This window comes from Crocodylus siamensis, chromosome 4 (assembly GCF_052110815.1).
Source record: "Crocodylus siamensis isolate JL-2025a chromosome 4, ASM5211081v1, whole genome shotgun sequence".
In the NCBI taxonomy this organism is placed as follows: domain Eukaryota; kingdom Metazoa; phylum Chordata; order Crocodylia; family Crocodylidae; genus Crocodylus; species Crocodylus siamensis.
The window spans coordinates 47,560,522-47,585,870 of NC_143398.1; the positions used below are offsets into that span (position 1 = coordinate 47,560,522).

The 25,349-nt window shown below is 44.3% G+C and overlaps 1 protein-coding gene across 1 annotated transcript in view; it reads right to left on the minus strand.

The window, feature by feature from the left end:
• The window catches only part of CAPZA2 (capping actin protein of muscle Z-line subunit alpha 2), a 39,277-nt gene extending 21,481 nt beyond the window's left edge, over positions 1–17,796 (minus strand). Inside the window, exon 1 of the mRNA XM_090042232.1 lies at positions 17,663–17,796. Coding sequence (XP_089898358.1) covers positions 17,663–17,701 — 39 coding nt within the window. The 5' untranslated portion in view covers positions 17,702–17,796. The remainder of the gene's footprint in view (positions 1–17,662) is intronic.
• Between the last annotated feature and the right edge of the window lie 7,553 nt (positions 17,797–25,349).

The window sequence follows — 25,349 nt, forward strand, 5'->3', positions numbered from 1 at the left end:
TTGAGGAGCAACTTTATCCTGAAGTGGAGTGACTTATAACCTTACACAGGTGTAAGTCATGGGTCTGGTTCAATTTGGACTAAAGTAATTTACTTTACTCTAGGGTAAACATATCATGTTTCTGTACTCATGAAGAGTACTTTCCATTTTTGGTATTATTTTACCAAAACTGTTTAGTTCCATGTAGAGTGCACTAAATACTCAGAAACAATACAACTAGTTCTTTTTAGGGGCAAACTTAAAACAGATTTTTCATCAAGATGGAAAGCATTAAACCTGAGGCCATCACGATGGCCATTAAACCTGAGGCCTTATCTAATACAGAGTACTCTTCTGAATATCTTTGTTATTTAGACTCTCCTGTGTTGACAGTATTTGGCATAATGCATCCACATGAGAAATTAGTAAGGAATACTAATTCACCTTTAAATTCACACCCTACCTCCATCAAAAAGAAAATCCTTACTGCAGACAAGACCTTAAATGCTAGAATATTTACTAAACAAACACAAGTATGTTCAAGCACACTTTAAAAAGTTCCCATTTATTTTCAGAGAAGAGGAACTAAGGTCTAGTATGGGCTTCATTACTGTTTTTTATGCAAAAGGCACTGATACCACAGTAATGGATAGCAGTACTGAATATGCTAACATAGGTATTAGGGAAGACCTGAAATTGTAGTGTTCCAAACACAGGCCCCACCTGGGGATGTAAATCTGAATACAGAATCAGATTTATCATGACAATGTCAGTCTGACTGTTGCTACATCATTAACAAAATCCAAAGCCAAATAGATATATGATAATAAAATTAGATACGCTCGTCTCAATTCTTCTGCTCATTTGTATAGTGTAAGAACTGTAAAAAAAATTATAAAAGTCAACTGAAACTGCTGTTTTTGCAGAGGAGTCGCAAGTATATTTAAGTAGTGTTTATTTTAAATATTTAAATATACAATAAAATTTGAAATTGAGGCAAGCTATTTTACAGCTTTTATCAGAATCTTAAATTGATTACAAAAGTGGTAAGAACAAACTCTTACTAAGTATTTTAACCCATGCTAGTCTGAGTTAAGCATCTCAAAAGACTAATTTATTCCATAGATGCAAATTCCTAATTGACATCCAATGTATATGCGAGCTTGCTTGGTAATTAAAAGCAGCAAAGATTTTAGATTATATTTGAGTCTTCCTTTAATATCTGATAGATTTAAAAAAAAAGAAAAAAACTCATAAAATCCAACAAACTGAAACACTTCTACAATTTATATCTGTACCAAAATTATGCAATGTTACAAAAAGTTATGGTAATGGGATTCCTATCCTTGAGTTCAAAGAGGAAAGCAATCTTGAAAACAGCTTTTACAAAAAACTATTTTTAATAAGTAAATCAGACAGTAAATGAATTCTTAAATTATTCCAGGTCAATGCCATGCAATTGTAAAATTAATTCTGACAAGGTAAAAGGATGCCTGCGTGGGTAACAAACACAAAGTTCTTTCCAAAGCTGGCAAAGGTATGAACGGCTGACCAGATATATAATGCTGACTTAGAAGTAACTGATTTATATATATGTAAATTGCAAGTCAGATTAATCACAGGTTGTTGATCAGATTTACTCTCAATTTACTGTGCAAATGAAATCTACTCCTCAGCCCAGTTTTAAACACATCATGTAATTTGAAATACTTTGATTTTAGAAATAAGTTATATACCTCATTCAAACTAAGAAGCTTGATGGAAAGAAATAAAGGAATATAAAATACACTGAATTTTGAAATAAAATGTTAATCTTATACATATTTGGAACGTTCTATTACTGAATACCTGAAAGTTTCACTTCTACCTAGTCAACTGACATATCAATAATTAGTTTTAGCCACCCTTTACTTGGAATTTCCACTTCATATAAGCCAGCAGTTCAGACAGTCATATTTACCACTGAAGATACACTTTGGTTACAGCTCTGTGCCTTTGCTTCACTCACCTACTTTTTCAAAACATGACATTATTAAACCAGTAAATTCCTTTACTGACTACTGCATTCTTTCTCTGACTCCAAACATAGAATAAAAAGGTTTGTGGTTTTCTTCTTTTTCTCCCCCACCACTTAAAAAGAGCATTGCATTTGGTGACATGATATGAGATGCTCCAAAAGTGCTGCTCTTCCTGTTTCTGGCCACATCGGAAGCTGACATTGGTAGAAAGGCAAGAGCTTCTGCAATTTACATGCCCATATATGGTAGTTAATATGCGCACACAAAAATGTTAATCAAGAGGAGTGCTGAGAAAGTCAAGCTATGGTATCAGTTCAACCGTAAGATCCATTTACTTCTGTTAATCAACAGTTACTCCACCTACCTGTTAATTAACATACAGCTACAAAAAAGGCAGCACAACTTAAATTAGAAAGTAACATTTTTAGAAAAAGGCAAAACTTAGGAAATACATCTCTGAATTTTCTGGTATGTCCACAGCTCCTTTCATAGCAATTGAAGAATTATGGGTGAAGATATGGTAGTACAGAATTTGCCCTGAAGTTGCACGCAAATGCAGTCCCACTTAGTGTTACTCTCCATCCTGTCACCTACAGTCTTTTCTGTCACTAGCTTTCTCAATGTAAACTGAGGTTTTGGGGGGCAGGAAACAATGCTTTCCTGCCTGCATGAATATTGTACAGCAATACAGTTTAAGTGCAGCTTACACATAAACAAACCTTGTTTTCTTCTAAAGAGTAGCTTTCCCAAAAACTGATGCACAAAGTTTAATTTCCAGCACCTTAGTTTTACAGTTTTTGCTGCAAGTAAGTTTAAGAAAAAACTGCAGCTTTCAATTTCTTAAAACCCCCACCCACAAATGTCACACTTTGTTGCACAAAAAACTTCATAATACGTTTTGAAAGACCAAAGCCAGCACTGATTGCATCAAAGAGCTGCAGTCTGCACTTTTCAGTAAATTATATTAAAAGATTTAAAAAACCCCCAAAAACATTTTACAAAGAGGACAGGATGTTTTACATGCTGGGTTCATGTAAGACCCTTCCACTTAGCAATATGAAAAGGCTACAGTAACTACTATGACCCTATCTGGCAGGGTGAGAACCCAGATCCAACAGAAACAAAAACTATCTTTAGCAAGGTAGTTGGAGTTTTTTAAAAAAAGATCAGACAGGAATTATAAGGACTCTTTTTTTCAGACAAATCAGAAATGAGAGCTATTTAGTGGAAACGGCTTCATGCAAAATGTTCAAATTCAGCCACTAGAGAAGAGTGAAGCACTCATAGCAAACCAGTACTGAGTTACACAGCAATACAAATTTAAGTGAAAAAATTCAACAGTGATAAATTCCGCCACAAAGAACAGTGAACATAACTGTGCTGGTAGATTTATCTTTAATAAAGTTCACAACTTTCTGCCTCACCAAGTACTTTCAAGTTTCACTAGCACTCACTTTGCCATAGCTTCTCAGTAAACTCAAAATGGCTTGGACTCCAAAGGCTGGTCACAGGATACTACATTTTCTTCTTATACCTTAGCCATCAGTTGTGGAAAAAGCACAACTAAATAAATCCAAACCAAATATTAAGTTCCAAATATTTTCCCTTATTTGTCACATGCAGGCAGTGGACAGCAAAGCAGGATTTTTTACCTTTTCACACTGAAGTAATTAGTTTAAAAAACACCTAGGGCGCATCCCCACAAGTGAGAATGTGCATTTTCCTGGGGACAACCAGCAGTGGCACATATTCATGCTGCTGGCAGTTGTTCCTGTGCATGCCCCTGCACATGTGCTCTGCATGTGACATATTGCCCCAGGTCAGATAGGGGAAGCTACTGCCAACACCTAGGCTGGTGCCAACAGCCCTACCTGGGATCCTGGGGCCATCCTAGGGCTGTAGCAGCAATGACCCGGGCACACACAGCCTGGTCAGCAGCCAGAGCGTGGCTCTGACCAGCCAGGCTCTGGTTTTGGACTGCACACACAGTAGCCACATGCACCACCCCATTTTTTGCCGTAGGATTTTTTTAGATGCTAGGATTTCCTGGCCTCTAATTTTGCTGCTATGCTGCAAGTATGCAGCGCAAATGGAATCATAAGTACTAGGGGTGCACCAAGAGAGATTTTGGGGGCAATAACGATAGCCGATATTTAAGGAGATCTCTCAGCAGACACCAATCTGATTTTCAATGCAGCTGCCTCCGGCTAGTAAGTCCCGTGTGGTGGAAGAAGATGGGGGAAGGGTAGATCAGTGCCCTCCGTGGTGAAGGAGAGGGCGGGGGCAGATGTTGCCCAGGCTAGGTGGGGTGGGCCAGAGCTGCGGCTTGTCTGGAGAGAGGGGTGGGTGGCTCCCACTGTTGCTCGCACCCTAGAAGGGCAACGGGGGGGGGGGGGGGGGGGGCGGCATCTGTGCAGGGCAGCATGGGGCTGGCTGCAGCCAGGGCTCTTGGCAGGGGACAGGCTGCACTAGGTGCTGCATCCACCCCAAATTATGCTGCTGCTGTACTCCAAGAGCCACTGCAGCCAGCTATCCAGCACAGCCCTGGCTCTTCCCAGAGAATGGGTAGAGGTAGGGCATTGAGCCAAGGCTGCACTAGGCATCTGGCGGTGGCAGCGCTGGGAGTGGAGCAGCAGCAAAATTTGGGGTGGATGCGGCATCCTCCCAGCACTGCCAGCACCCGCTCCGAACCCAGTCCTTCTTTCCCCCCATTCCTCCAAGAAGAGCCCCATGCAGGTCTGGGAGGCACCCCCCCAAGCTGTGGCTCTACCTCCTTCCCCACCCCAGCAGTGCCTGCCCCTGTCTGCCCCCCTCATCGCAGGGGGGCACTGATTTACCCACCCATGCCCCTTCCCTCCCTTTTCACCATACCAGACTTTCCAGGTGGAGGCAGCTCTCCATGCTGCCGGCTCTGCTCCTCACTGCCCGAGTGTTGCACTGTGGCTGCATGCAGCATGGACATTTATTGGCCAAATTATTGGCCCCATTGGGCTAATATCTGATATAGCCAGTTTTCTTTATATCAGTACCAATCCAATATCGGACCAATGTATTGGTGCACCTCTAATAAATGCCCCGTGCATTTTGTATCACCAAACAAACCTCTGAAGTGCTGCAAACTGCGCATTCCCACTCATGGGGATGTGACCCTAGATTTTCTGTTGAAGAATTCAGATGAGAGTCATAAAGTTTTCTTGGCATACAAGCATTTTCTGAAAGCTAGCTGCCAAATTCTGACAAGATAGGTTTAACTTAACTAGCAGCAGCAGATCTCCAGCTTACATTAATGGCATGTCAATGTGGGAAAATGTTGACTGCACCCTACTAGTTTGCAAACTTTCATTTTGACAGATTCAGAGATGGACAATATGAAAGAACCAGCCTGGAAAAATTCTAATGAGACATTTAGTCATTTTGCAAAATTTTCCAGTCCCTTTTCTTTTATTTAAATTGAAAATGTATCATATAAATCTACCATACTTATAAACATCTTGGAGATCTTCAGCAACACAGAGATCTTTTACAAGAACTGTTTAGCCAAAGTATGACTGGGCTCAATCATGCTTTGCTTGCGAGATTTGATGGGATCAACATGATTAGCCTGAAGTTACAGCTTCAGGTATCTTCACCAGATAAAGATACATCATCACAACTTTTGTGGCAATTATAATAGAAAAGTAGATTCTTCATCCTGAAAGCCAAAGAATCTCCAGCCAGCCACTGAAAACAGCTCACGTATAGAAGATTCTCAAACTGTTGCCAGTATTTGCCCATGTAACCTACAATAAGATATCCCATTTATTATTCCCGTTCTAACTCAAACTTTAAAACCTGACCTTATTGCTTATACCTGATTTCGCAAACAGAATCTTTCAAACGGGGGACATTTTTTGAGTACTTGCACAATATTGTAGAGATTGATAAAATGTCAAAGTAGTTTAAGAAAAAAATTAATAAATTGTAAAAACCTTGCCCTCATGGTTTACTCAACCTCAGCTCAAGCTCTTCATTCACTGGGCTTTTCTATAATTTACAAAATACCCAGAAACTCCCTTGACCAGGAGATGAATGTGGCCATCTCCCATTAGGAACGGTAACAAGATTTCAATTTCTTTTCCTCAAGGGTATAAAGCAACCCAGCTTTGCTCTTTAAAAAAAAAAAAAAAGAAAAGCCCATGTGATTTTCAAATAAAAGTTGTTCCCAACTGTTATCTTTTACTGCTTTCCTTTGAATGCTGGAGTTCACTCCCACTGTATCTACTAACTCAAGAAGCTAAGACGTCAATTAAGAGGTACAGATAGTTGAAGAACAGCAGATTTCCTGATAAGTAGCCAGAGGTCTAATATGCTGACTTGTCTGATCAACATTTTTGGTCACATGTCAAACCTTGTGAGCCACAGAACCTTTATAAGATATAAACAACTGCACATTTTGAGTATGGATGAGATGCCTTCGTAAGAGTTCCTTACCCTCTCAAAATTCAACCAATGAAAAACCAGAAAAGCACCAAGGTTCTGCTTGAACAGCATATTCAATGAACTCTGGAAAAGTGTTTAGGTAGCCTTCCTTTGGGCAATGATTAAGAACTGAAAAACTGAACCAAGAATTAAAGCAGGAACTGTATCAAAGCTTCACATACTCCAAAATCAGCATGGTCTGACAATCACCTGGCATCTCACTTCTAACTATGGAACATGTGGGCCCTCCTCTCTTATAACATCTATGTACATTTCAGGTATTGAACACATTACTCAGTTCATGGATGAATACAATACATTACTCAGTTCATGGATGAAGGATACTTTTAAAATTAAGACTTCCACCATACAAAAAAGACCATAACACTTAAGCCATGGATTCAAGCCCTGACAAGAAGCATGGATCCAGGCATGGCAGAAATCAAAGCTTGTATCAAAGGAACATTATAATCACAAAGTCATGCTCCAGTTGAACTAACAGCGCCCTCTACAAATCATAAAAACATAAGTGTGGAAGGGACTTGCTCAAGGTAGGATCATTTCTGACTAAACCTGCTCCAACGCTTGACTACCCTCATAGTCAAAGTTCTTCCTTGTCTCCAGCCTGTGTCCCCTGTGCTGCAGTTTCAGGACTAGGAGCAGTGGCTCTGGGATACGCTACCTAAAGTAGTTGTTGAATCTCCAACCCTTGGAATTGTCAAGAACAGGTTAGACTGATCCTGGACCGTGACTTGGGAATTATCCTTCCTGGAGCAGAGGGCTAAACTAGATGAACTTGAGGTCCCTTCCAGTCCTTTTTTCCTAGGATTCTAAGACAGCACTGTTAGTCCATAACACAACCATATTAAATAGTTTTAAAATACCTCTTAAAGTTACTGTATGGTTTGACATGTGCAATTCTTGTGAAATTACAAGGCAAATGTTTTCAAAATAAAAATATCCATTTCAGCACTTCTCATTCAAGAGTAAAAAGCAATCATTGCTTCAGCACTTTAAAGTGCTTTAACTTTAAGGCATAAGTGAGAGAGCAGTGTTCCTTTATATTTGATTAACAATGCTCCTAAGAGTTACACCGTGATGATATGCATTGTTCTTATAGAAAATTGTGAGCTCTGTTAAACTTGGCTGTATACTTGACATCCTATTCTGTGTTTCCGCTAATATTAAAAATCCAAATAAGATGATGTTTCCAAACAGGTTAGTCTTATGGATTTCAGAGAAAAGGGCAGGGTAGAGCTGCACCTTACAGACCAACTGAATCAGAGATACATAAGCTTCCGTGCACAATAGCTCAGTTAGATGCTATTAAAGGATGAGCAGGCCATGTCCAGCTGAGCAAGGGCATGTGCTTTTACAGCAAATAGCAGCAGCACACATTTGTGCTGTTATTTTGCGCCACAGTGCATACCCCTCAGTGTGCCCTTTGTTGCAGGCTATGCCCAGCTTCCTCCTGGCTCTGTGTGCTGCGGCGCAGGGGGGGGCAGCTGGATGGGGAACAGGGTGCCTCTGTTAACTGGCAGGAAGTCCCCACACCAAGACACCCTGCAGGCCAGCCAGCCACAAAGTGGCACATGGAAACAGGTCCACGCACTGTGGAACTGCTGGCTGGAGAGCAGTGTACCTCAGCTCAGGGGCCTCCGTCTCCATGTGCCTCAAAGTAGGTGCTCTATGGCACAGCCCCTGCGCTGAAGCATGTGGAGACAGGAGAGCAGCCAGCCCAGGGCCACCTGCTCCCCAGTCTTGAGGCACACCGCACCCCGGCCATCGGCAGAGCAGCTAGCTGAGGTGCAGTGTGCCTCAGCGCAATGACTCTGTGGAGCACATAGCTGGGGAAGCAGGCAGCCTGCCTCCATGTGCCACTCCTTGGCTGACTGGGGTGCAGGGCGCCTCAGTGCATGGGCTGTCTGCTAGCTAGCACCACACTGAGGCACCCTATCCCCCAAATAGCCCACCTCCTTCCCCCCCCCCCACGCTACAGCTGGCTGGGGCGCAGTCTGCCTCTAGACAGGGAAGCAGGCAGCTTTGTGGCACCACAAATTGCATGTGCCTACATATCCGGACACAACAGCAAAGAGCAGGCTATCAAATTCAACAGTGAGCTACTGTTCACAGTTGAAAACCCTGGTTGTCAATCAGAGACAACACAAGCCCCATCAGGGATGCTGCAATACGTGGAACCACAGCAGCAGTGGCCATTTTTCACCAAGAAATCCTGCTATAGTGCACAGAGTCTCCTCCAGCATTAGGGTTCTCCGATAACCTTCACGCAGGCAGGAGAGGTAGCTTGTGCTGCTGCCCTCCCTTTTCATGCTCCCCCTGGAAACAGAGGTACATAGGACAGTGCTGCCTTTCCTGTGTGGCTCTGTTTCCAGGAGAAGCATGTTGGGGGTGGGGCAGGGGGACAGTCTGTACCAGAAGAGCTGCAGCATGAGATTAATTCTAAATCAGGCAGGAGATCAGAGAACTCTAATGTACAAGGAGTACACACACCTGTCAAATCCTTCCCATTATGGCTGCACATGAGGTGTGCGGGCAGTTTTACCTGACGTGGCAGCGCCCGGTTAAGAAGCACTGAAGTAAGCTGAGCACAAGTGGCTTTCAACCAAGGGTGCTGCCACATTCAGAAGAGTTGGGGAGGGGTACCCCAACTTTAACTCACTGGTGCTCACATTTTCAGTCTATACCCTATCCTCTGCCTATCTTTAGATTAACAGTTAACTACCTTGCTCAACTGAAGAATTTCTGTTATCATGCAGTGTGACCTAATGGACAAGACACTCACTGAGATGCAAGAAACTTTTGCTTGCTCTCTCACAGACATGCTCCATTTCCTTCCCGCTTCCACCATTTCTATATGAACTTTTTGGGGAGATAATTATGCCAGGTAGATGCTGAGCAAGGCTTAGCTAGAGTTTGTGTACTATTTAACAGAGAAAGTAAATTGCTGCACAGCTTAAAAGTAAAAATCAATTTATAACCAGTATTATTTTCAAATGATTACACAGAAAAGCCACTACTTATTATTTTACAAGTTACTATTTTAAGCATAGAAGCAACTGAAATAGTAATTGTTTTAATCTTCAAGTTTTAGGTATAAACTGGTCAAAACTCAATTTAATCTACTATGAGTAACTGACCACTTGGAAAAAAACTTCCCAATTGAAATGTTTTCCAACTAACTAGTCACTTATGTGTCTAGTAAGAGTCAACAGAAAATTTTCAGTCTGCTCCATGCTGAGCTGCTTTCTGTCATTTGCCCACTACAAGAATGGGGGGTCCTTCAAATCGATCTTTTGTTTAAAGATGTATAACATGTCTAAGTTCCCAGCAGCTGGGGGCTGTCACCCACACTGCCCCTCTGCCGTACCACACTAATGCTCCTGTGTCCATGGCTGTCCCCAGGGGGGGAGGGAGGGGTCAAATCAAGGCAACCACCATGGGCCCCATGCTTTGAGGGGCCCTGCAGAACAGCAGTGGTATGGAGCTGGGTGGAGCAGCCGCTCTGCCTCCAAGTGCTCACTACATCAGTGGTCTCCGAGTGGGGTGTGCTCACCCCAGGGGGTGCGCAGAGAAAATATCAGAACTTGTATTTTTATTTATTTTTTATCTAAATAAGAAAGAAATTAAGCTTCACTAATATTTAATATACAGATTGACACTGGCGCCCTCACTCAGTCTGTATGTCAGACAGTAACATGTCACATACGGTACGTGAGGTATCCTGAGGGAAGAAGCGTTCGTTTACTTTCAGCGTATCGCGATGTATTGCAGTTTGCGTGTGTCCGGTTAAGTGGATTTACAGATTATATTATCTAGTTTTAACTAAACTAACCCTCACAAAATGGACAAGTGGCTTAAAAAGATTCCTGCGAAGAAACCATGGATTGAAGATAATACCAATAATGCCAGCACAAGCAAACAAGAAAATGGCAGAGCTGACACTTCTCCTACTCCTAGTACAAGCTCTTTGTCAGCCACATTACGAGGTAAAAACTATGACGATTTAATTTCTATTTTTTGTGTATGTTTTATAATGTACATAATATAGTAGTACACTAGTACATGTATATAATTTATAAATAAATAAATATACTATATAGGGGGTGCGTGCTCAAAAATTTTTACTGATAAGGGTGTGTGATCAAAAAAAGTTTGGAGACCGCTGCACTACACCACCAACAGCTTCTTCAGATCCGGGACAGGTTGGATCGAAGTGGGGCACCACATGGGCTGATTCGCCCCAGGCTCCTCACCCTCCTCAGGTGAGCTCTGCCTGTGCCCCATGTCCCTCTTGCCCCCCCACCACTGCATCACACCACACAGCCCCACTCTGCACTGCACTGGTGCCCCAGATCCCCCTCCCCTAAATTCCTCAACACAGACTTCTTTGGCCCCATGGGCAACAATGCACCACCCAGGGGAGGGGGGATGAAACAGAAGCTGGAGGAGGGAGGGGGAGTCCAGAGACTCCAGCAGCAGTAAGAAAGTGATGACAGGAACAGCATCTAAACTAAAAGCCTGGGAGTTGCAAGTTAACCCTTGTGGGGGCCACATGTAGCCTGTAAGCCAGTTGGACTACAAAAGATTCAACTTCCAGGAATTCCCCATTTTTCTCAAGGAAGAACTGTGAAAGCTACAGATAGCTGTTTGAGTTCAGCCAATGTATTTAACCTGCAATTGCACACAGACTTAATTGCCTGCACGTACCAAACTAACTGTCCCCTAACTGTACTGCCAAGACACCTTTCTATACCCTTGCCTCAGCTTTCAATAGTTAGGCATCACCAGTTCAAAATCTGTGGCATCTTGATTTTGAGATATAATTTTATTCAATTCTATTTATTCTAAGAAGTAGGGTACTAAATTAGTTATTCACTTGAAATTTAAAAATCTGAAATTTCCAATTATCTAAAACCGCTGCAAGATATCTAGGATTACTGCAAAATCCAATGAGCGTAGAAGGAGAGTTTAGGTCCACACTGTTTTAGAATATAATAAAAAAGACATGTTAGCATGTTCTACTTTTTATTAACCAAGTGAATGTTACAATGACCTACAACATCTTAACACTTGAAATTTCATTTAATTCCCTTAGTTATAGGAATAAGAGAATTTTTCATCCTGGCTGTGAAGTGTCAAAATGTTTTCCAAATGTTAAGTTACCTGTTCATTTCTGAAGTCCTTATGTCTTAATACCAAATTTATCTGCCAAAATTACTAAGGCCAAAATTACATATGGGCTAGACAGAATAGGATCCTGAAAAAAACATTCATCTAAACCTCAAGACTAACGCACAAAAAGGAGCAAGGAAGAGGAGCACCATCCTACCTAAGCGTTAATAGTTCTTCAGGAATTAGGTAGGGTTGCAGTTAGATACTCAATGGGTAAGAGAGGCTCTTGCCCTACAACTTTCAAAATTTGAAAATTAAAGGATCTCATCCTCTCATATCTAGTCTTTACTCATAGACTGAAAGATGACAAGCTTTTCTGTTTTTTCTAATTTCCAATCAGTTCCTCAACTTGGAAAGACCTACATGAAAATACTGAAAAATAAATTATTTTCTTTGTGTCAGCTAAATAAAAAATGACTAATATTAAAAGTAGGTTTAACACTTTTAAAAATTCTAATTCCTGGTACTTAGCTTACAGCCTCTACCAGTTCAGTGGTTTGACTTTAAAACTTTGCTATCAAGCACATACTGCTTATTTTCTATTATAAAACAGGGCTGTCCAACTTCCAGACAGTGGGAGGCTGGATGCCCCACAAACTGGAGTCCCTCAGGCCACATGCTCTGCAAGTGCCACCCCCACCTCCTGAGAAACCACACAGGCAAACCAGATTCCCCACAATTGTGTGGGCATCACAAGCAACCCAGCTCTCCTCTACTGCCAGAGCAAGCAGCCTGAATCCCCTCCATTGTGAGGGAGCTCCCTCTTTTCTGCACGTGCAGCAGCAACTTAACTTGGAATGCATGTGCAGCACAAGCAGCTCAGGTCTTTCTTGACTGGGAGGGAAGTGAGAGCACCCCAGCTTCCCTCCACTGCCCAACCAGTGTAGCTTCCCTCCTGCACACAGCACAGGCAGCCTGGATCTCCTCCTGCTGCATATGCAGTGCCCTCCTGCTGCCTGACCCCACCCTGTACCTAGGGACCAAAGGCAAAAACCAGAGAGGAGAGGGAAAGCAGGGAGATCCTAGCTGCAGCAGCAAGAGTGATGTGGGGAGTAGCAGTGCAGTAGAAGCATGGGGGTAGGGTCTGTATTTTAATCCACTGAGGGATGACTGCAGCCCACACGCCACCACTGGACAGTCCTGTTAATAAGGTATAATCTGACAGGCCTGTCAGTTTTAAGGTTTTCTTCCTAAATGCATAAATGTAGGTACACATGAATGAAACAGATTTTTTTTAAATTAAAAAAAAAAAAAGTTTTCTACCCTTAGTTAAAGGCCACTCACTATAGCCCAAAAACAAGTATATTTATTCTGCATGTGCTAGCATGGAGATCATTTTGCAGCTAAAGGACATGACAGTTTCAGCTACTAATAATTAGCTGGAAACTCAGGTTAGCCTGGTCCTTAAAATAACATTTCTTCATTCTTTTTCTGCAGCTCGCTGTTCCTGTCCCTTGCTTTTAGGGTTGCTTCCCCACTTGATGCACAACATTTTATTACTGTCAGTTTCTTCACTATTTTCTGTACCAGTGCTACCTTCCTGTACCAGCCATTCCTGTGTGCGCCAAATACCTAGTCTCACTCTGAATTGTTCTAGCACTCATTGATACTACTTATATACCCAGTGTGGCTATGGAAGTGGTCACCAAAGAGCAGCAAGAGATGCACTATTTCTTCAAAAGGCAAGTCTCATCTTAGAAACAGTTACAGCCAACATGGGTAGTTGAAACAGGAAGTAAACCTTAAGTCTTTCTGAAATTGTGCTGCCACTACACTACTTGGTCAAGAGGCAATGAAGCACTTATACACCATCATTAAAAACCCAGTACAGACAGCTTTAGACGTACCGCTTCCTTCCCTGAATTTCAGTTCTCTCATTACGATCATGTCTATGGTTCTGCCAACACTGCCTCTTTCATTAGACCAGCAGAATCATCAGCATGACTACTACAGGTCCTGCATCAGTGTAAGAGAGTGCTACTGGTACCATCTATTTCTGGCCAATGTTAGTACATTTCTCCTTTCTATACCATTTATCTTAAAAGGGCAAAAAGGGTGTGTTTTTTAACTGTGTTATCTCTATTATTAAAGGCACTGATTTGGTCAAGGCCATTACCACGGAACACAGAGAAAGAAAAACTCTTGTGCTACATCTTCCCACTTCATCGGAGGGGGATAATGCATAACATGAGGGAAGACGTAGTTCAGAAAGGGATACTGGCCTATAGAAAAGACTGATGGTGTTAGTTCTCCAAATTACAACTCTCACAAGTATTACTCTGCAGCAGGGAAACCACTCAGAGTGACTGTTTGTTTATTTTTAAAAGTGCAGCAGACAGTAGCTCTTCTGCAAATATGGGTATTTTTCTTCATGTGTACTACTGCTGGTAAATTAAGAATTGTCACAAAAATCACAGCTCTATCAACGATTTACTCAGCATCCTAAACTAGTCTGAAGCTGTGCTGGGCCATATTTTAGCTTGAAAAAAGAATGCAAGTTCTGACATCATTAAGAAGTGCAGCAGAGACTAAGAAGTTCTAGAAGAAACTTAGTTAAAGAGCTCCACACATAAGAGAACCTGCTTCTGAATTTTGTGATTGATACAACGATAATCAAGGGGAGTACACATCAAATAGTAGAAAAGTTCTACTTGAACAAATTACTAATTTAAAAATATACTCCCAACTTTATCAAGGAGAAAAAACCCTCACATATCCTGGTGTAAGGGGCAAATGTGGATTTAGTTAAATCCTCTCTAAACACAGTTATCCAAACATGATAACATAACCTTAGATGAAAACTTCATGAGTGGCACACATTTCCTCAAAGACAGCACACCTTAGACACTTGCTTTTGTGCAGTTCAATCTGAAAGTATATTTGATTATACCTCAAACACCTTTGCACTTTCATAGTTTCATAGTTAGTAGGGTCAGAAGGGACCTGAGCAGATCAAGTCTGACCCCCTGCCACACCAGGAAAAAGTACTGGGGTCAAACAACCCCAGCGAGGTGATTGTCAAGCCTTGCCTTAAGGACCCCCAAGGTAGGAGCCAGCATCACTTCGCTTGGAAGTTGGTTCCAGATCCTAGCCCCCCTGACAGTGAAGTAGTGCCTCCTGATGTCTAATCTGAATTTACCCTCTGCCAGCTTGTGTCTTATTTTTAGTCACTCCTGGTAGCACTCAGGGGAACAGGGACTCCTCCAATGCCTGCTGGGTCCCTCTGACTAGTTTGTAAACTGCCATTAGATCCCTCCTCAGCCTTCTCTTGTGAAGGCTGAACAGGTTCAGGTCCCACAGCCTATCCTCATAGAGCCTGCCCTGCTGCTCCCTGATCATGCGAGTGGCCTCCTCTGGACACTCTCCATGTTGTCCACATCCCTCCTTAAGTGTGGTGCCCAGAACTGGATGCAGTACTCCAGTTGCAGCCTTCCCTCACCTCGCTGGACCTGTTTGAGATGCACCTGTGGATGCATGACAAGGTGCAGTTGGACTTCCTGACTGCATCCCTACACTGCCTGCCCATATTCATCTTGTCATCAATGATGACTCCAAGATCCTCTTCTGCCTCTGCACTGATGAGAAGGGAGTTCCCCAGCCTGTAGGTATGGTGCTGGTTCTTCCTCCCCAAGTTCATCACCTTGCACTTGTCAGTGTTGAATCCCATCCTATTCTCATCCGCCCACCCCTGTAACCTGTCTAGGTCCAATTGTAGCCTATTTCTTCCTTCTAACGTGTCCACATCCCCCCACATCTTACTGTCATCAGCAAATTTGAACAGGGTGCTTTTTACCCCCTCATTCAAGTCACTGATGATGTTGAGCAGTGCAGGCCCGAGGATTGAGCCCTGGGGGACCCCACTACCCACATCCCTCCAGGTCGAAAATGACCCATCCACTACCACTCTCTGGGTGTGGCCCTCCAGCCAGTTGGCAACCCATTTGACTAGCGTGTCTTGAAGGGGCCCCACGTCACCTGGTACCTTCTTTCTGCCCCCTATGTATTTAAAAAAGGACTTCTTGTTGTCCTTGATCAGGGAAGCTAGTTCCAGTTCTACCTCCGCCTTGGCCTCCTTGACTGCCCCCTGCATCCCTGAGCAACCACAGTATAATCCTCCCTGGGGATGGCCCCTCCCTTCCACTGGGTGTATGCCTCCCTTTTAGCTAGAAGACATTCCTGGATGCTTTTGATACTTTGATTTGCCCTGGATGGTATATGCGTCTCCACTGCAAAGGCTGAGAACTTCTGAGTTACAGAACTTCAGTCACATCAGCCTGTTTTGTGTAAAGGACTTAACAAATGTCTTATTTCCCAATATATATGCTGCCAGTGTTGGGTAAATACGGCTACACAAGACGATCCAAATTTTTTTGCAGAACTGAACTGGATAAGAGAATCAATAGCTCCATCCTTGATAGAAGAGAAGGGGAAAAGAAAACAATTCTAATGATCCTGCTTCTTTTAAGCACGGGTGGGGGGAGAAGGGGAGAAGACAGGAAGTAGGGAGCCTCTAAGCTTTTAGCATTTCAGATGGGAAGGTGAGTACGGAAAAAGCACCACAAAGCAACTAGAACTGTAACTGGGACAAGTACACATCTCCCATGAAAAAAAATGTACTGGGAAATGGAAGGCTTCCTGCACATTGTTAAGTTCCATGGTGCCCCCAGACCTAAAATGGTGCCTGGTATTAACTTGCAGCACTGAGGTGCAGATGTTGATTGTACAAGCCTGGAGAGTCAAGAGTTTGTTTGGGAAATGAAAAAAACAATGTTTATAGAAAAAAGCAAGCCTAGAATTTCATCAGATTGGCTACAAGGGAAAGAGAAACTCAGACACCATTAGGTGGCATGAGCTGGAAAAGGGGGTAGAAATGACTGGTTGCAGTCAGTGCAAAGCAGCAGCAATATGTATTAATAAGTATAGTGGCAAATACTTTTTAGCAGCGTAAATGCTGAGGTTTATTTTTTATATAGAGTTTACCCTTTGACAATCTAACTAAATACCTTCTACCAGGGCAAACTAACACTTTACAGGCTCTTCCCAGGTCACTGTGGGTGCTCCAAGTACTAAAGGCAAGAGTCTTGGGACAGAGATGATATAAATAGTTGGAAAAAAGTTCTTTGCAAGCTTTTTGGGCACAAACACTCTTTTTCAGGCATTAGGAGACTCTGCTGCTATGAGCTCTCAACCAACAACCAAGTACTGGAGGCATTTTTTGTTCAGCTCCCTGATCTGCAACTCAGTGCTGCAAACATGGAGGGACTCCCTGGCTACAGTGAACATGAAGGCATGTTAACCCCCCCCCAATCAAGTCAAAGAAATCTGAAGCCTCATTTATTTGCTCTCAAATCTGCTTCATCGCCACAGGTTCAGCAGCCCCCCCTAAATTGACCTTCCCATCCAAAACAAAAAAAGGGAGAAACCCAGATGAGGAGTGTTACATACAGTGCATCCCAGCACTGCACACAGAGCAGCACCACCACCACACCCTGGCCCCGGAGCAGTAGCGGTGAGGAGAGGGAGGAAGCGGCGGCACAGCCAGGCCCTACAGCCGCCCCTCCTTCCGGGGCATCTCCGGGGCGACTCCCGCTCCACTGCAGTCCTGTGGGCAGGGTCGGGGACACCCAGAGCCGGGCACCGAGACCCCTTCCTAACATGTTGCGTCCCTCCGCCCTGCCCATACAGCTCCGACCCGCGCCACTTCACCTGCCTGGGGCCGCTCCTTCCCCCAGCACTGGGGCAGGGCTCCCCGCCGGCTCCGGGGGCGGGGCGGGGCGAGGCGAGACGGCACGGCAGAGACCCGGAAGGACGAGTCTGAGAGCCCACGGCCCCCTCCCCCCTGGCGGCTCCTATTTTCGGCGCTCGGACCGTACAAGGAGCGACGCGGAGAGGCCCCCGGGCCGGGGCCGCCCCTCGCCGCCCCGCGCCCGCAGGCCCCGGCCCGGCCCCGCCGGCTACCAGGAGCAGCCGCCGCCCGCAGTCGGGGCGGGGGGAGCCGGGTGGGGCCGCCTCACCTTCTCCTCGTCCGACAGCTGCTCGTCCAGGTCCGCCATCTTCCCGTCCGGCCGCGACCGCCGGGCACCTCCCTCTGCGCGGCAGGGCGGAGCCGCGCGCTCCCTCTGCGCGGCAGGGCGGGGCCGTCGCCGGCCAATGGGGGGCGCGGGAAGGCGCATGCGCACCGTGGGGTGGGAGGGCGCATGCGCACCGCTGGGCGGGGGAGCCGGGCTGCCTCAGTGCCCCTCCCGCCGGCGGGGGCGACTTGTGATCGGCTGCGCCTGCGCAGGCACCGCGGGGCGTTGGCCTCCAGCGGGCTGTGGGAGTGCGGTGACCTGGGCCTGCAGGAACTAGATATAAATCTCCAGGAGACTGCGGGGGGCGGGGATAAATAGGGTATTCTTTAAAATTGAAATAAATAATAAATGTTGAATCCAATTTATGCGGGAGTGCAGTGTGTTATTTTCACTGTAATAGTAATGTACATTTGCCTTCCTGAGTACAGAACAGTAGATCAGTCATTAATAGCGTTACATCCTGTGATGAAACCGCCCGGAATAGATTCACACCGAGCTGGGGACCCTGCCAGGGGCACCTGCCTGCGCCAGGGAGCGCTTAGGAGACTGAGCAAGGACAGGCCCCCAGGCTTGGAAACTGCCATCGGAGCCTCAGGGTTCCCCTGCTTTAACAAGCGTGGACGGGACAGCCCAGCCAAAGATACTAGACGAATTGGAGATAGACCAGCGGAGGGGAACGAAAATGGTGAGGGGGCTGGGACATATGACTTGTGAAGAGAGGCTGAGGGAACTGGGCTTATTTTGCGTGGAGAGAAGGCGGCTGAGGAGGAATTTAATAACAGCTTTCAACTACCTGAAGTGAGATAAAGAGGATGGACCTAGACAGTTCTCAGTGGTGGCAGGTAGCAGAACAAAGAGCAATGGTCTCAAGTTGCAGGAAGGGGAGTTTCGGTTACATACTAGGAAAAAACTGTCGGGGGGTGGTAGTAAAGCACTGAAGCACATTGCCCAGAAAGGTTCTGAACTGTCCATCCTTGGAGGTTTTTCAGACCCAGCTACACAAAGCCTTGGCTGGGAGGATCTGGTTGGGGATGGTCCTGCTTTGAGCAGGGGTTAGATTAGCACTAGATGACCTCCTGAGGCCCCTTCCAACCCTCACTTTGTATGATCCTGCTACCCAAGACTTGCAGCCTCTGGCTGTTTTCCTTCACCATCACAGCAACAACAGCACCTCAACACTGTCATTTAGCAGTGCACAAACGTGCATGAGACTCAAAGACATACACAAAACAGGAACTCTTGGCTCCAAGAATTCCAAGAATTGGTTCAAGAATTCTTGGAACCAAGAGTTCTAGTGTTTTGTATGTCTTTTTGTCTCAGACCAACATGGCTACCAAGTACGCCCCTGAAACATGAGACTCAAAGTGGTTCTTTGAGGGTTTGCAAGGGCATGCAATCATTGTCAGGGACCAGGCTTGATGGCCCATAAGTCCTTTTCTATTCCTGTGTTCCTGAACATTGGTGACATGTAGGGGGTGCATGTGCATCCCTGAGAGTCCGCCACCGACGCTGCAGGTGGTGCCTGCAGGTGGCCACCACTTGCTGCCCCCAACCCCCTCCACTCCCAGTGGCATTTGCGGGCTGTTACTGATTGCCACTGGCTCTCACCACTCCCCCACCTTTCCTGCCAACACTGCTGCAGCCTCCTGCAGGCAATCCCTGCTCAGCCCACCCTCACCACCAACATCAGGGCTGCTGTGGGCGGTCCCTGCTTACTGCTGTCACACCCCTGCCACCATGGCCGCCACCTGTGGGCAGTTGCCATGTCTCCCCCAGCCATGGGAGGCACAAGGCGTTCATGTTCCTGAATATTTTTTGTCCTTAACACGTGACCGTATCACTATAAATAGTATTTTCTTCACTGCCCTTGCTGGCACAAAAGTATCTCATTCAAATTCTGCTTCAGAGTCCAGGCTGCTGCATGCTCACCTTTAGAAGCACCATTGCATGAATAACATTATCCTGAGTAAGTCCACACACACGAGGGAGGATACAAAGACAATTTAAGCTCATCTGAAGATGGAAAATCGATCCAATATTAAATAGTTATTGAAATGTAAGCACTTGTGTCTCAGACAGAAGTTTTACTAAGAGATTAGATTATGGATTTGTATTCAATGGTTTGCATAGGAATGGTTTCAGGCAGGGGATAGGACTAGATGTCACCTATGGAAGTTTCTTCTAGCCCAACTTCCTTTGATTAGTATTTTATGCTTCACACTCTTTGGATCGGTCTGAATTACTGTACATTTTGGCCACATTTGCAGCAATCTATCAGACCTCACACCAGGGTTGAATTTACTCTATGAATATATAATTAGCATACATCTAGCAACACAAAGAGACGCATACATAGAGAGAGAGGCTAGAAGGAGAGTGGTTGGCTTTCCTACTAAACAATCATTAGCCTGTCTTGCACAAATGAGAAGAGCGTGGCACACCAAGCATGGAATCAGAATGCCCTTTAGCAACGGGTGGACACACGACTAACAAAGCCTTTCCCAGGCTGGGATAAGCATCACCTCTTTACTTTTTTCCCCCAGAAATCCCAACTGAACTTTTCCCTGCACTGTTATCAGCAAGAATGAGCTCCTCATACTTTCAGACAGATTGAACTCAGGTTTTGGTAATTGCAGCAATGCCGTGCAGCAAATGTTAGTAGCTCTGGGTTATACACAAATAACTGAAACATATTGGGCTGCATTTACTCCTGTTGTTGGGTCAGCAATAATCTATAGCTCCTACTTGAGTGTCAGAATATATTGCAAGCAGCAGCAGTTTGGTTTGTAGGGGGCAAATATATGACACTGAGTGCTATAAACCAGTCGGCATTTTCTGAATTAAGCATTTTGATTCTGATGCTTCCATGTGCAATTCTGTGCAATTCTTACCTTCTTCATTTCAGTAGTAAAATTAGTCATTTAAACATGCTCACTGAAAATTCATGTGGGCAGACACACAGTTAAAAATGCCCAGATTTTCAGACACCCACTCAGCAATATGTCTAAGGCATGCAAGCACATACTGCTGCTTATGGGAGAGAATGGAGTTTCTGGGGTCCTCCTTGCCTTCCCATGTCCCTGTGACAAGGTATTTACCAGAACTCACAGACTCATTGGAATGTGACATGACTGCTTTGTGAACACTTCTGCACCTTGAACATGAAACTTCTGGGCTATCAACCATGCACCTTACTGCCCACACCTCCTAGAAAATGGCTTCTTCAGGTTTCAAGGAGTAGAATTTCCTTGGGAGTTTGTGGGAGGGAGTTTGGAGACTTTCCTTCATACAGCGTGCGTCTACATGTGCGCTGGATCGTAGTTGTTACCACACAGTTTAGTACTTGCTTAAGCAAGTACTAAATGTCTGCATAGTAACCAATGTTACTGCACAGTTCTGACACTGCACAGGTCATTTCTGACACTACTGTGTTGTAGCAACAAGCTACTGCACAGTAGCTCATCACTACAACAACATGGTGTCTCATGTAGACTCACCCACAGAGGTACAGTTTCACCCCAGCAGCAAGGATGCTGACAGTGAATAAGTGGTCAGGTAAGTAGCATGGGGAAGATTTCGTCTCATGGAACATTACAGTGAGAGAGGAATATTGAGGTGCTTACTATGGAAAGAGGGGGATTGCATTATTCTGAGGTCTTCCACCTCAGTAATAGGGCTACCAATAACTTCAGTAATAAACTAAGTAGACTAGCTGGCAGAGGTTTAAACTAACACTAAACAGGAATTAAACCATTCAATATGTAAATAAGTCCCAAAGTATCACACAGGAAATCTGAGCGCACATGAATAGGTAAGGAACATGTATTTTATCTGTGTATTAATACTAGGAACCTAGGTTATAAGAGGAGTTGGAGATGTTCAAATATGAAAAGAAATATGAAATGGTTTTCATATTTTTACTAAAATGTGGTGGGGTGGATCATATGATTGAAATGCTAAAGTTCATGCATACTACTTCTGCTACAAGGAGGGGGATTGACAGGTTTTATATTAGACTCCCATGTGGTTTATAGAATCATAGGCAATTCAGAATCACAGGGCATATCTACACGTGTAAGTAATGCAAAGCAATAAACTCTGGAGTTTATTGCTTTTTGACCATGCACCCAGGAGCACAGCACGTTGAAATGGGTTGGAGCAGCCCTGTCTGGCAGGGGATCCAAGGGGTTAGCCTGCCAGCCCGGGGCTGCTGCTCCCCTGTGCTCAGCCTACTGTGGAAGTGCTGGCTGGGGCACAAAGCTGCTTCAGTGTGGAGCTAGCTGGCAGGCAGCTCCCATGCTGAAGCACCCCCATGCCCTAGGCAGCAAGGGTAGAGTCTGTGCATTGCTGTGGAGTTTTTTTCTAGTACTATCCTGCTGCAGAGTACATTAATTTAGTCCAGCCTATATGGGAGCATGCAGTGGCGATGTGTAGGGGATGCACGGGGGTGCATGTGCACCCCCTGAGAGTGCTGGTGCACCCCCTGACCATCCACGCTCACTACTTAGGTGATGGGCAGGGGGACAGGCAGGAGTTCCAGTGCCCTCTCTGCAAGTGCCAGCCAGGGAGCGATGCTTCCGGAACCAGCTACAGTGATTGATTGACCACCATGTGATCGGCCATGGGGGGACCCTCCCCGCCCCATTGTTGAGGGGGCACATACCTCCCCTGACTAAGGTGGCACCAGTTGCCTATGTGAGTATGCTAATTAGTCTGCGGCATAGTAAATGTCTCATGTAGACTCACCTGCAGGCTCTTAAATGCTTATAGATTGAAATTCTAGCTACTATTACTAAAGATACATGAAAAAAATTACCCAGGGCAAAAATTACCAGAAGTCATACAGAAGCAACCAGAAAACAGGAAGTCAGTATGCAAAGGATGGGAAAGGAGGAAGTAAATAGCAAAGCATATAAGTTACAAATTGTAAAATATGTCTGACTGATGACAAAAGTTAAAGGAATCTCTAAATCAGAATGACCCCTAAGGTTAAAGATAAAAACACATTTTAAACATATTTAGGAACCTAAAAGTCCCCAAAGTTAGATATGGATCTACTGCTAGATTCAGATGGTAACATTGTAAATACTGGTAGTGATACAGAGAAAGCAGCAAAGTTTAATAGGTATTTCTGTTCTGTTATTTGAAATGAAGAAGGGGGATATATTGATCTTATATGCTATGGCTGGAGTAGAAAGTTTACCATCTGTAAAAGAGTAGGATTTGAGGTAGCATCTACTAAAATTAATGGTTTTCAGATGGTGTCTGGAGAACTTACACTCAAAAATCTTAAAGTACCAGCTGAGGAGGCCTCTAATTAATATTGTTTTTTAAACAAACCTTGGACCTTCCAAAGGATTAAATACTTTCTAATATAGCTTCCATATTTAATAAGAGTAAAGGGATGAATTGGGGAATTGCAGGCAAGTTAGTTTCTGGGTAAAATAATAGAACAGTCAATGTGGGATTCTATCAGCAAGGAATTACAGGCTAAAAATATAATTAATGTCAATCAGCAGGGTATTATAGGTCTTGTTTAAACACCCTATTGTTTTTTTTGACAAGAGCCCAGTCCAACTGATAAAAATAACTGTTAGGTATAGTATATTTGGATTTCTTTTAGTCATTATTACATGACATGTAGATTTAAAAAGTTTAGTTATACGGACCTAGCATAACACTTCTTTGTTGAAAGCAGTTGTTAATAGCGACACATTAATGAATTGAGCCTTTTTCTGGAATCTTCAGGCACTGGCTCGTAGTCCAATACTTGTATAAAGAATAAAGTTAAGTCTGTAGTCATAAAGTTTGGAGAAAACATAAACATTTGTAGTGTATTAAAATAATGAAGATGATGGGTTACTGTTACAGAGGAATTGTAGAGCAGATAGACCAAAGGAACCTATATCCAAGAGCTTTACCTGACTCAGGAAGGGCATGGGCCAACCAAAGGTAACGCCCTCCTAGATTTGGTCTTGGCTAAAGGAGATGATCTGGTGAGTGACTTGAACATAGAGGGTAGCCTGTGTGGCAGTGACCATAAAACCATGACATTCACTATCTGTCACAAGGCAGGTAAATCAGCCAGCAAGGTTGAAATTTTGACTTGAAAAATGTGAATTTGAACAGGTTCAGGGCAATAGTAGGGGAAGCACTGTGAGACATGGGACCAAAGTTGAAAGAAGTGCTAGAAGTGTGGTCGTCCCTCAAGGATACTATCCTGGAAGCACAAAAGTCCATTCCCAAGCAGAGGAAAAGTAGCAGAAGGGCTGGTAAGCCCTCTTGGCTTGATTGGGATATTATGCTCCTCTTCAAAAATAGGAAAGAGGCATACAAACAATAGAAGCTTGGGACAGTCTCTGAGGAGGACTATACAACAATGTCTTGCACTTGTAGGGAGCAGATTAGAAAAGCTAAGATGGTGACTGAATTGAAACTAACAACAGAAATTAAGGACAATAAGAAGTCCTTCTTTAGGTATGTAGGGAACAGGAGGAAAACAAATGGACGCATGTTAACCATTACTTAACAACTCAGAACAGCTGGCTACTGATATTCAGGAGAAAACTGAACTCCTGAATGACTACTTTGCTTTGGTATTTCACTGGACTAAGGGGAAAATCATACTAGATAAGGTTCAGAATGGGCATGGTGGCAATGACCACCTTTCCACCATTGATGTTGAGCTGGTCCATGATCAGTTAGAAAAGTTAGACATTTATAAGTCAGCAGGACCGGATGAACTTCACCCGGGAGTGCTGAAGGAGCTGGCCGAAGCCATCACAGGACCTCTGGCAAAACTCTTCCAAAACTCACGGTGCTTGGGGGATAAGACTGGAAGTGGACCAGCGTTGTGCCCATCTTCAAGAAGGGGAGGAGAGAGGACCTGGGCAACTATAGGCCAATTAGCCTAACTTCTATCCCAGGAAAAATCCTGGAAAAATTCATCAAGGAGTCTATGTGCAATATGCTTGCAGAAGGTAGGATTCTGAATGACAGCCAGCATGGCTTCATTGCGGGCAGGTCTTGTCTTACCAATCTTATCTTCTATGAGCCATCTCCTTCCAGGTAACTCGCCACCTGGATAAGAGAGAGGAGGTTGACATTGTATACCTAGACTTCCAAAAGGCATTTGATCTGATATCCCATGATGTTCTCATGGGAAAATTGGAGGATTGCAGGCTTAACTGCAGGACAGTCAGGTAGGTTGGAAGCTGGCTTTGGGGTAGGACCCAGAGAGTTCTAGTGAACGGATCTGTGTCTTTCTGGTGAGAAGTGGTCAGTGGTGTCCTTCAGAGGTTGGTGCTTGGTCAACAAAGTTAAACAACTTTATCAATGATTTGGATGTGGGGGTGAAGAGCTCACTGGCCAAGCTCTTGGAAGACACCAAGTTATGTGTGATCACGCTTGAAGATAGGCTGCAGATACAGGCAGACCTAGACAGGCTGGCAAGTTGGGCGGATCAGAACCAAATGAAATTCAACATTGAGATGTGTAAAGTGCTCCATCTGGGGATGAACAATCCCCAACAAACTTACAGGCTAAGTGGTGCCAAACTGACTAGCACCACAACCAAAAGGAACCTAGGTGTAATAACAGATCATAGCATGAACATGAACCATCAGTGCCA